Source organism: Physella acuta, unplaced genomic scaffold (genome assembly GCF_028476545.2).
Source record: "Physella acuta isolate Inbredline_101_S28 unplaced genomic scaffold, ASM2847654v3 ptg001088l, whole genome shotgun sequence".
Taxonomy (NCBI): Eukaryota; Metazoa; Mollusca; class Gastropoda; family Physidae; genus Physella; species Physella acuta.
This window is the reverse complement of record NW_026732605.1, coordinates 131822-144259: the sequence shown is the minus strand read 5'-3', so window position 1 is coordinate 144259 and position 12438 is coordinate 131822. Positions and strand designations below refer to the sequence as shown.

General features: G+C 33.9%; 1 protein-coding gene across 4 annotated transcripts in view; it reads right to left on the bottom strand.

The window, feature by feature from the left end:
- Nucleotides 1-12438, bottom strand: part of LOC131955626 (uncharacterized) — a 52503-nt gene that overhangs the window by 23385 nt on the left and 16680 nt on the right. For 3 of the 4 annotated variants that reach the window (XM_059319817.1, XM_059319818.1, XM_059319820.1), the window contains exon 2: nucleotides 1995-2738. In XM_059319817.1, the coding sequence (XP_059175800.1) occupies nucleotides 1995-2101 (107 nt within the window). In that variant the 5' untranslated portion in view covers nucleotides 2102-2738. Of the gene's footprint in view, nucleotides 1-1994; nucleotides 2739-6503; nucleotides 6716-12438 lie in introns of those variants that run through there. The other variant, XM_059319819.1, reaches the window with a different exon arrangement.

The following is a 12438-nucleotide window of genomic DNA, read 5'->3' as shown; positions in this document are numbered from 1 at the left end:
TATATATATATATATATATATATATATATATATTTAGGGGCCTATATATATATATATATATATATATATATATATATATATATATATATATATATATATATATATATATATATATATGTGTATCTCTTACTCTAGAGTCTAGGCCAGGGGTTCCAAACCCCGTGCCCGCGGGCGCCATGGCGCCCGCCGAACGATTCGTTTGTGCCCGCCTCTCACTACTCGACAGAGACATAATTTTTTTCATAAACATTATTGAATGGTTGATGGGGATGGAAATCGAAAGTTTGAGAGGGGGGGGGGTGCAACTCGAAAATTTGAGGGGGGGGGGGATGCAAATCGAAAGTTTGAGGGTGGGTGCAAATCGAAAGTTTTGTCCCCGGGTGACGGGAAGGGTCGCTACGCCTCTGGAAGGAGTTTGTCGATTTAAAATAGGTGGTGCCCGCCACCCTACCGATATTTTAGAATGTGCTCTAGAGTAAAAAAAGGTTGGGAACCCCTGGTCTAGGCGATTGAACTAGCCAGCTTTATGAATGGTTGGTATGTTGATTAATACAACGTTGAACCTAAAAAAAAAAGCTTATTGCTATTTGCACGTGTTTACAAAATATGCCAGTCCATGCGGACTATATTGTGTGTTCTATTTGAACTTTAACCTCTGACCCAACCTTTGCCCTCAGCATCAATATAATCTTCTCTTACACAACAGGGGAAATACACGTCAAAGTAACCTGTTAAGTCACAGCCCAATTTTTCGGTATTATATAATAGTCTGTGGGACGGAGTGGTCTAGCGGTAGAGAGCTGGACTGCTAACCCGTAAGTCTCGCGTTCGAATCCGGGTTCAAGTCAGTAGACCTCCCTGAGTCCACCCAACTCTGATGGGTACCTAACTCACGTTAGGGAAAGTAAAGGCGGCTGGGCATAGTGATGACCACACTATCTCTTCATATGCCGAGGTCACAGAAAAAGTAAACTCTACTTCACTTGCCCCATAGACCGTCAGGTTTGAAAGGGAAACTTTACTTTTTTATAACACTCCCCCACTTAACCACCCATCCCCAACCTCATTCCCACCCCATCCATTAAAAAAAAAAAAAACAACAACGATGATTCAAGTAGGTCGCACCGAAACGAATTTATGCGGACCTTTGCAGAATAAACAGGTTCAGTTTCTCAACAGCTTTGACTGACACGGACATACTGTCATGTCATCTCATGACACTTGCATGACACATTGCGACGATGACACAATTTTCCGGGTCAGAGCGAGACCTTTTTATTATATAAAAAAAACCCGTCTCGGCCTTGAGACCAATTTAGATGTGCTTAATAAATCGTCAACATCAGGAAATGTAAATGAGGTTTATTTGCAGGGGCGTGATTAAGATTAATAGTGTTTTGTAGGCAGAGTTTCTTTCTGGCATCCCTTTAGATGGAGGTGGGGGGGGGGGGGGGCGGAAAGCACTTCTACCCCCAGAAAGAAGTAGAATTAGTATACAAAATATGTACTTTTATCAGTATCGCCCAACCCCCTCCCCAGAAAATTTAGCTCCCCCCTAATGTTTCAAGTAGAATACTGTTTACAGGACTTATTACATTTTTTAAAGTCTCCGTTGTGGCTTAATCAGATTATTGCTAATATACATGGGCGCATTAGGGATTTTTAGTCGTTTTCGGTGGCGTAGTAAGGTTTTATTACCATAATAAGTAAAAGGTGAATTATACAGAATTATAGTCATAAACGAATATGAGAATGTGCCATCTACTGTACATTCTATGAATATTTTGTTTTATATATATATATATATATATATATATATATATATATATATATATATATATATATATATATATATATATATATATATATATTTAATAACAGACACACGCGCGCAAAAATGTTGTTTTAGTGCTAGCAGTATGGTTCTAATTAGAAATGAATGCAAATGAAAACAAACATTTTCTAGTGAAACTATAACCAAAACTATTACTCACCCTGAAAGTATGTCATTTTTGTATGGTTTAGCTTCTGTGGTGCCGAGTGTCGCGAGAATGATGAGTAGCACCACGATGGTTGCCATGACGACAGCTTGGGGTTTCATGGTCTGTTGGTTGCGGTCTGTCTTCTTTTCACGACAAAAGAAATTAGGAAACTCCAACAATTGATTTACTGTAAAGATCTAAATATGTCCTTGTTTTGAGATTCTTATAATTATTTTTTTGAATTGGACGGAATAATTTAGGAATTTCTTTTCAAATCCAAGGTAACTTATAAATAAATAAATATTTTCTTTAGCAAAGTATTCTCGTTTCTTCGTTTTTTCAAGAAGTAGTGAAAATAAAATGTTTCACTGTCTATACCCCAGTCAGGAAAAATCCATTTTTGTTGAATAATCTTGGAATACACTTCTTGGTTAAAATTGCTTTGGTAAAATGTCTCTTGAACGTTCGCAAAAAAAAACCCACTACCGGTTATGTAAAAACTACTTCCGGTTTGAATTCTTGTCTCGAGAAAATTTATAATTATTTTTCTCGAGATGTTGTATTTGAAGTTTACTAAAATTAGATCTCTGGTATCCGGTGTCGACTCTGTTTATAGTCCAGCCCACTTGTTGATGTAGGGGTGAGGTTGTAAAGTTAGCACTTTATTTCGAAAGTTGACACAGACTTCCGGCGTTTTCGTGTTTCCTATGGACGCCTCGCTCAATTTATCTTCGCTTTCTGCGCTAGTTCACCTGTCTAAAATAAAAAAAAAAAGAAAAAAAAGTTGTTAATCAGTTGCTAAATTTGTGTGACAATTTTAATGCCCAGATACTCCTGTGTTTTTTACACATATTATATGCATAATATTAATTATGCCGCCCACACGTGAAGAATATATATATATATATATATATATATATATATATATATATATATATATATATATATATATATATATACATATGTATTTACATACATATATTTATACATTATATATACATATATAAATAAATAAATATATATATATGCATATATATATATATATATGCATATATATATATATATATATATATATATATATATATATATATATATATATATATATATATATATATATATATATATATATATATATATATATATATATTATATATATGTATGTATTTTATATGTATATGTATCTCTTAATACTAACACATGCTATGTCTATTTTTAACTTAGATGTTACTAGAAGTTAATAGGCTAGTGTAATCATTATCTTATTGTTTTTCCTGTAAGCTATGTAGCATTTTATACAAGCAAATAGAAAAGGTAATTCTCATTTATTATCCTTAAAGCGACACTTACATCTTAAAGTAACGTCCCTTTAACGCATGTTGACAAGCAGTTATAAAAATATTTAACCTCTAACCTCTATCCCCCCGCCCCGTTCATATTTCAATCATTGTGACACTAATTAAAGAAGTAATCAAGTCCACAAATTATGATTACGGAACTTGACATGTCCGCTAGATATGTATGTGCGTATGTCAGATGTATGGGATTCTAACAATGTGAGACATCTGCAGAATATGAGCACATAAACAATCGCGTCACTTTCATGTGAAGAATGTATTCACATCTTATACATTCGCTGCATACTTAATATACATTACATTTTTATTTTATATTATTTTTTCCCTAATTTACGCGTTTTGGTTTTTAAGGTTCTCAATTTGAAGCTGATGTTTTAAAGTAAATGAATTGAAATAAGGAGGAGGGGGGGGGGGGTAGAGATTATTTTCAAATCAACAAAAATCAAAAGGTCAAGATATTACATCTTATTTTACAGTAATTCTAAACTCAAAAACATAAAAAAAAAAACAAATTTAATTATTAATTAATTTACGTATAATATAAATTTAAAAAAAAATGTTACGTCTCTTCCTCTCCGTCCACCCCCCCCCCCCCCCCACACACAAAGTAACAATCGCGCAATCGTTTACTCGCTTGACTAAAGACACCTCCCCCCCCCCTCCTCCGCCCCATCAACAGAAGCCATCAAGTGCAGCAGACGGCGTGTGACGTTTCACACACAATCAGCTGACGTCACACGGCAGGATGACTGCCTGTCACTATAAAGAGCTACAGCTAAACCCTTACAGGGAAGTCCCCCAAAACTTAACGAATGACCCACTGGCTCTTAAGCTGAGAAGTAGAGCATCTATTTTTAGCAACACTATTACTTAAGTCCCGTTTAATTAGTAGTAAAGTGAAATACAAACGGACTAAGTAGCTGTGTCCGTTTTATTTTGTAACAAACGTCAAAGCTTAATGTCAAGTTGTTCTGACAAACACCAATTTATGCTGGTTACGGAATAGAGCTGAGTAGGCTCAAGAACACAAACAAAGGTTACCGACTCAATCTAGTTGAGTGGTATTTTTAAGTACATACTCTATCTTATGATAGTAAACTAAAACAGGGTCACTATTGTCTTTCTAAGAAATCACAAGTTGTGCTGGTTACGAAATAAAACTGAAAAAGCTCAAGGACACAAAAATGCTACTTTCGCAATCTAGGTGAGTGGTATTTTAAGAATACATACACTATCGTATGATAGTAAACTAAAACAATGCCACTATTGTCTTTCTAATTAATCACAGGTTGTGTTAGTTTCTGAATAGAGCTAAATAGGTTCAAGGATATAAAAAAAAACTTTACGGACGCAATTAGACTGAGTAGTATTTCAACAAGTACACTAGTAAACTAAAACATTGACTCTATTGTACTATATAAAACAAACACTGACTCTCTTGTGCTATATCAAAACAACATTCTATTGTGTATTTCCTAATCACTATAACAATTTTGTTGAAGTTTCTCAAGATCAGCATACGAACTATATGACCAAGTCCTATTTCAATTATTAATTCAACGAATTTTCCGTTTTTACTTTGTTCTTCCTTGAAAGAAATCGAATCACGTATCAGACAAATAAAAAATTAGGCTAAAAGTATTTTTTTATAATAAAGTTACAAATAACAGGAAGAAAAGAACATTTTTTTCCAGGTGGACTTTGAACGTTATGGCGATAATCGCACGATAACCCGTTTTCAAATCTGACGAAGGATGACCTTGGTGGTGACCTTCATGCAGGGCTGCCTGCGGAGGTCAAGTATGATTCATAGAGGAGCACTCTAAAAAAAATTGTCTAACTGCGTCATCTCCCTTTGTCCACGTCACATGAGGCTAAACGAGGGTCCCGTAATAGAGGCTAATATGGGTCCCACAATGGAAGCAGATATGGGTCCCACAATGGAACTTAAAGTGGGTCCCCACAATGGAAGCAGATATGGGTCCCACAATGGAACTTAAAGTGGGTCCCCTCATAATGGAAGCGAATATGGGTCCCACAATTGAACTTAAAGTGGGTCCCCACAATGGCAGCAAATATGGGCCCCACAATTGAACTTAAAGTGCGTCCCCCCCTCCCCAAAATGTAAGTAAAATGGGCCCCCCTAACTGAAGGCAATTAAGAACCCAACATATGGACTTAAAATATGTCCCCATCCGCGAGTAAAATTCAAGGCCCGCAACGGGACTTAAAGCGGATACTCCTAAATGGAAGCAATTATTAGCCCCACAATAGGACTTAAACTGGATACCCCATGATGGTGAAAATCATAGTTCCCCCACACTTGTTAACCACGGGACCCGAAAATGGGGCCAAACACGGGTCCCTGGAGTATAAAATCAGCCTCCACACTGGCGCCAAACGCGGGTACCCATGAGAGAACTACAACATAACACACTCTTGTTTACATTCGTGTATCAAGTCTAATTGTTCTCGACCTGCCTGATTATAATGATAGCCCACGAGCAAGTAAACAAATGACATAATTGTATTTAAATGCATGGTTTGACAGCTCAATTGAGCACAAAAGTGCAACGAAATGCTGACTAGGGATAAAAAAAAAGTTAATTTACAATCCTGATTAATAATGAAAAAGTACGATATATTCCAGACTACGACTGAGAAACTGCGGTATAATCCTGATTTGTACTGAGAAACTAAGATATAATCCTGACTAGGAAACTACGGTATAATCCTAACTAGGAATGATAAACTACGGTATAATCTGACAAGGGATTCGAAACTAAGTTACAATCCTGATTAGGACATTGAAGAGTTCACCTTTTCAAACACGGCACAAAAACAAAAACCATGTTTTTAGTTAGCACCACAAACCACAAACACAAAGTGTTTAACATCCACAAAACTTCCTCTTAAAATCTACTCACGATACGAACCTCCTTGTTACATAAACAATGACCAGCCAAAAACACTGACCGCGTAATATTTGAACACATCACGTTAAGGTCAACACAAACACAGAAGACTTGGCTTAAGACACGTTTCACAACTCCACCGTGTAGCTGACTCATACAAGCACCATAAAACAATCACATATGACTCAGGAAAAATTAATTTATGCATTGCATAACACTTGCTTTAATTATGACTCACAAAAAAAACTTACCGCAAATTTAAAACACAGAATTTACATAATTTAGAACCACAGTCAAAATATTATAGTTAGGCTGCCTTTTATTTTAATACAATGATCACTATTTCAGTGTCTTTTTTCATTCAATTGTTACAAAACTAAGCTGCCTTCTATATCAAACAACACAAAACCGACTTGTCGCTTCTAAGTCAAGATGTTCAATGATAGATTACCAAGAGGCACATTGCTTTGCTAGCCTCGTTTTGACTTTGAAGACAGCAGATAAAAAAACCGAACTCAAGTAACAACACCGCTAGCTAATGCCGATCATCACGTACCCTATGGCTGTTGAAATGTATGGGGAGATAAAGACATTCTTTTCATTCTATATGCATGCTGGTAGTGCGACGTTAATTGACGTAATGTTCAGAGGTGTATTGCAGAGAGGGTAGGCAATGTCCAGTGGTATTGTATAGAAAGTAGGCAGTTTCGGTGGTATTGTATAGAGGGTAGGCAATGTCGGTGGTATTGTATACAAGGTATGCAGTTTCGGTGGTATTGTATAGAGGGTAGGCAATGTCGGTGGTATTGTATACAAGGTATGCAGTTTCTGTGGTATTGTATAGAGGGTAGGCAATGTCGGTGGTATTGTCCAGAGTATGGTCAATGTCCAGATTTGGGTATTATATGAAAGTATAGATATCCATTCAGACTAAGTACAGGTGAAGTAGAGTTCGAGGGATCGCTGTGATAAGCACCATATCCAGCCGCCTTTCCTTTTAGTAACGTGGGTCAGGTACCCGTAAGAGCTGGGTGGGCTCAAAAAAGTCTCACTAATACAATCCCGTGATCCGAACGCGAGACTTTCATGCGGCGTATTATTTAGAGGCTATACAATCTCTAGTGGCGCGTATTATATACAACCTCGGTAATCGCCAGACATGTTATGTAAAGATAATACAGAATCGAGGGGTGCTTGTCAAGTCAAGAGGTGGGTGTACAATGACAAAGTCAAGTACTGGCGTTTGTAAAACACAATGACGCGATTTGAGATTAAACACATCTACTAGTACCTGTATACAAAGTCAAGAAATGGCATTTTAAAAACAAAATGACGCGATTTGAGATTAAACACAACATCTTTACCTGTAGACCAAGTCTAGTACTGGCGTTTTTAAACACAATGACGCGATTTGAGATTAAACGCAACTCCTCGTAGCCTACCTAACTCACTAGATGAAACAGGTTTTTACTTTGAAGTTACATAGACTCTACCCAATTTCAGTTAGCTATTTTACTGCAAGTCATTCAATAAATTCTATCGTCACCTGCCGCCCTCAAGGTTAAATGTTTTAAACCTCATGTATAATGTAAAAAGTGTATTTTTCTAGTCTACGTTTTAAAATCCATCACATATGAAGCATTAATGCGAATTAATTTTTAAACTGCTACCCCCGGGCTTAATATAATCGAAAATTTTTTGAATCATATAAAATTGTATCTACATTCAGTAACTAGACAATCACAACACAATTTTTTCTTTCCTTTTTGAGCTTAAAAATCTTTCGAAAAATACTGCTATTACCGTGACGTTACACGTAATGTTATATAACGTAAGTAAGAAATACATTAACAAATATATAAAAGTAAAAAAATAATAATTTAGAACTACTAAAATTAGTTTTTGTTAGCGGTTTTCAGTATATATTTACTTTTTTTCCAGAAAGGTTGAAATAAAATTGCATGAATGTATAACAGTATAATATCTGTTTTAGACCCGTCGGAATTACTTTTGATCAGCATATTGCCATATTTATACTTCATTCTATTTCAGCGTCTACTGGGTAACTTTATTAGTTTATTACCCTATTTCTCCTGTTTAAGAACCGCTGAAATTACGTTCAATGAACGTATTACCGTATTTACTCTGCTCAACAAAACAGCGAGTTAAAAAAATTGAGACTTATCTCACTCCAACATGCTACAAACTCATACATTCAATTAGTTTAGTAATGTTAGGTTGTGTTGTGTAGAGAGTCTAGTATTGTGGCTCTCGTAGCTTGTTGCAGCATGCAACTAGGATCTTGCTTTTATTTATAAACTAACGTTTTTAATAAAAAGTTAATATAATGCGGGTAATGGAGTTCACATTAAACATTCGTCTTGGTCTTAATTAATTTTGTTTTTTTGAAAACATCTAGAAAATAACTATTAAGTTTAAGAATGTTCATAAATAAATTACGTTTTCAATAGTTAGTTTTGTAACTCTTCGAATTCAGTCTGAACTCTAAACAACATACTTTGAAAAAGATTGATAAAAATTTCAGTCGTACAAATATGCAACCTAAATTTAAAACAATGAACCTTACTATTTTAGTTTATTTTTGGAAATTTACAAACGTCGAAAGTAAAGCATGCTATTATTAAGAGATTATCGCTAATCTCCTTAAAATAGCCTCAGTATATATATATATTTACAGTAATTATAGCCAGGAGCATCACATTTCATAGTGTCGTAAAAGCATTAAAATTATTCAAGAAGACAAACATTATCATATTGAATGCTGTTATATTGGAATATCGATAAATCTTATTCTTAAGTCTAACACCGTTTTTAAAATATACATAAAATCTTACGTTTAACTCATCAATTGTTATCTAAATAATTTAATGAACTACTGCTCTATAACTCGCTTTATCTTACGGAATTTTTTAACCCACTTCTTCCAGTAGTTATAAAATAATTTATTGTTATCATCAAGGTCAAGTATGCTCCGACCTAATTTATCAATAATCACAGATAATCCTTAAAGTGGCTTACTACCTCACTACCGGTTTACAGAAGAAATACATACTTTTTTACTAAAACACGTCCGGTTTGAATATGTATATATATATATATATATATATATATATATATATATATATATATATATATATATATATATATATATATATGTGTGTGTGTGTGGTCAAATAGTATAGTGCTGATCACACTGTCGTTACATGCCGTGATCACTAAACAGGTGTACTTTACATCACCTGCCCCATGGACCGTAATATTCGAAGGGATACTTTACTCACTATATATATGTATATATATATATATATATATATATATATATATATATATATATATATATATATATATATATATATATATATATATATATATATAGATATATAGATATATAGACATATAGATATATAGATATATAGATATAATTTTTATAATACCAAAATTACGAACCATGCGAACTTTTAAGATAAAACACATAAAAAATTCTAACGAAACAAAACTCCAACAATCCTTGTCACCCAGCCCACAGTTCTAAAAACTGGTCCGTCTATCCAATTTGAACTTGAGGTTGGCCAGAAAAAAATAAATGACAAACTGACAAGGCTTGTTGAAAAGAAAACGATCACGTTCTAGCAATTGTTAACAATGCGGGTTGACTCGATCTGTCCATGTAGCAGACACAACGCTAGCGACTGCTGTGTCTTGTCCTTGTTACACGACGGTTCTAAAAATATTTTATCTCAGATACTTTAAATTCCGACTTACAACTTAAATTCCTTAAGATAAATGATAAGTTTCACGTAGTATTCTAAATCTCGAAAAAACGACATCTATAAACTATCTTAAAGACCGGACCGACCCGCGGCCCAAAGATTTGAGAACACTTAATGTTATACATTACTATGTACGTCATTGGAGCTGAACAAATAAGGGGAAAGAATCTCGGAATAGTTTTAAAAGGGAGAGCATTTTAAAGCTCAAATCAAATTGTATCAATGGAAATAAATGGCCATATTTTTTTAAAGCATAAAAATGGACATTTCATGTAATATATAGTTTAATATTCTGTCTATCAAATTTAGAGATATTTAATATACCCATTAGTTTAAAATACATTTCATAGTGTTTTCTTTAAAAAAATGTTTTTTATAGGATAAAATAATGCACATTTGATCCATAATTTACCAATTACGATCAATTTGGAAAAAAATGTACATTAAATTATTACATCGGGGTCAACTATGTGTCTAGGATTTCAACCTTCAGTAGCGAATCTTCGATTTCACCATCATCAACATATATAATATAGCATAGAACAAAATATGCCTTTCAGAAAAGTCAGGTATAATACAACATAGAACAAAATATGCCTTTCAGAAAAGTCAGGTATAATACAGCATAGAACAAAATATACCTTTCAGAAGAAGTCAGGTATAATACAGCATAGAACAAAATATGCCTTTCAGAAAAGTCAGGTATAATACAGCATAGAACAAAATATGCCTTTCATAGGAGTCTCACATTGTTCAGCCTTAACCACGACACACAGGTTTCCTTTCATCTTACCCTAAATACGCCAGACCCCTTTTGTTACTCTAGACAGGCCTCTGGGCATAAAGCTACAGACTGTAAACTTATCATAATTAACCCTAGCCTAATTGTAATTATCCCTCTCATATATATATATATATATATATATATATAGATATATATATATATATATATATATATATATATATATATATATATATATATATATATAATTTGTCCTTACTGTCTAGACTTGGTATCTTCATGTAAACCGCTATTTGAATCTGTTATAGTTATAAGTTGTTAAGACAAGCGGTCATACTGTCAACAGCTCTCTAGACATGTCATGTTTTCAATGAATGTCTAGACCTCGTTAAGTCATATTTGTCGTCTGGTCAATAGCTAAACCGCTGACGTCAGCAACTATTTTAACATACAAACTCTGACAAGAATAGAAGATAATTTTGATATAAGAGGGACGAGTAGCTGTGGATTACACAGGAGAATTTGACCGAGATTATTGTGGATGCTATGGGTTGTCGTGACCTAACGGTAGAGCGCTAGACTGCTAACCCGAAAGTGTCGAGTTCGAATCCGAGTTTAAGTAAATACAACGTCCCTGAGTCCACCCAGCTCTGATGGATACCCAACTCACGTTAGAGAAAGTACAGGCGGCTAGAAAATGTGCTGACCACACTAATCCTTCATATGGCGAGGTCAAGAAACATGTGTACTCTACTTTATCTACTCCAAATGGATCACTAATACTAAAGAGGAATCTTTACTTTTTAAAAATTGTGTTAGCTATTAAGTCAGATCATCATACGAAAAAAAATAATTCTAACAAAAAAAATCACCCAAACAAAAAAAAAAAAAAAAAAATTTAAATAAAAAAAGCACCATGTTTAGAAAAATAAGCTAATGGTATAATCTTCTCCTGATGAAGACAAAGAAAAAAATAATCCTCATCTTAATTGGTGTCATCGAACTGTTTTTTTTTCTAAATAAGTTTCAAATGTCATGAAAATGTTAACATAATCTAATGTACGAAATATTTTTCTGAAGAGCAAGTTAATATATCAGCGGAATCAGCATTAAAGAAAATATTCGCATTTTACTGTAACATTTGTAATAATTCCACACGGAGATGTAAAAGAAAAAATGTAAACGTATTTTTTTTTCAGTTTAACAGAAAAACAGAATTTAAAAAATGTTATTTGAATCGTATGTGTTGAAAAACACAAAAAAAAAATTGCGATGACGTTAACTGTAATTATAAGTAGATTGCCCTTTTACTAAGCGTACATGATTTAATTAAGTTATTTCAGTTCCAAAATAACCTTCAAACTAAAACGACAGAGGTCGTATGACTCAAGAATATATAGGCCTATTTAAAAACATATACAAAGAATACAATTCAGGCTTTTATATTCAATAGAAAAAGACGCCTTGAAAGAATTATCAACCGACGTATGTATTTGCGTATATATTTTTGTGTGAAGTAGACAGAGAAAGCAGGGAATTAAATATAACAAGAAAATAATCATCTTTTGTCTGAGATTTAAATTGGATGTGCTGACTAGAAAAAATGCAGGCTATTATTTGTAAAATTGAAAATAAAATAAAAGCAATTTTATA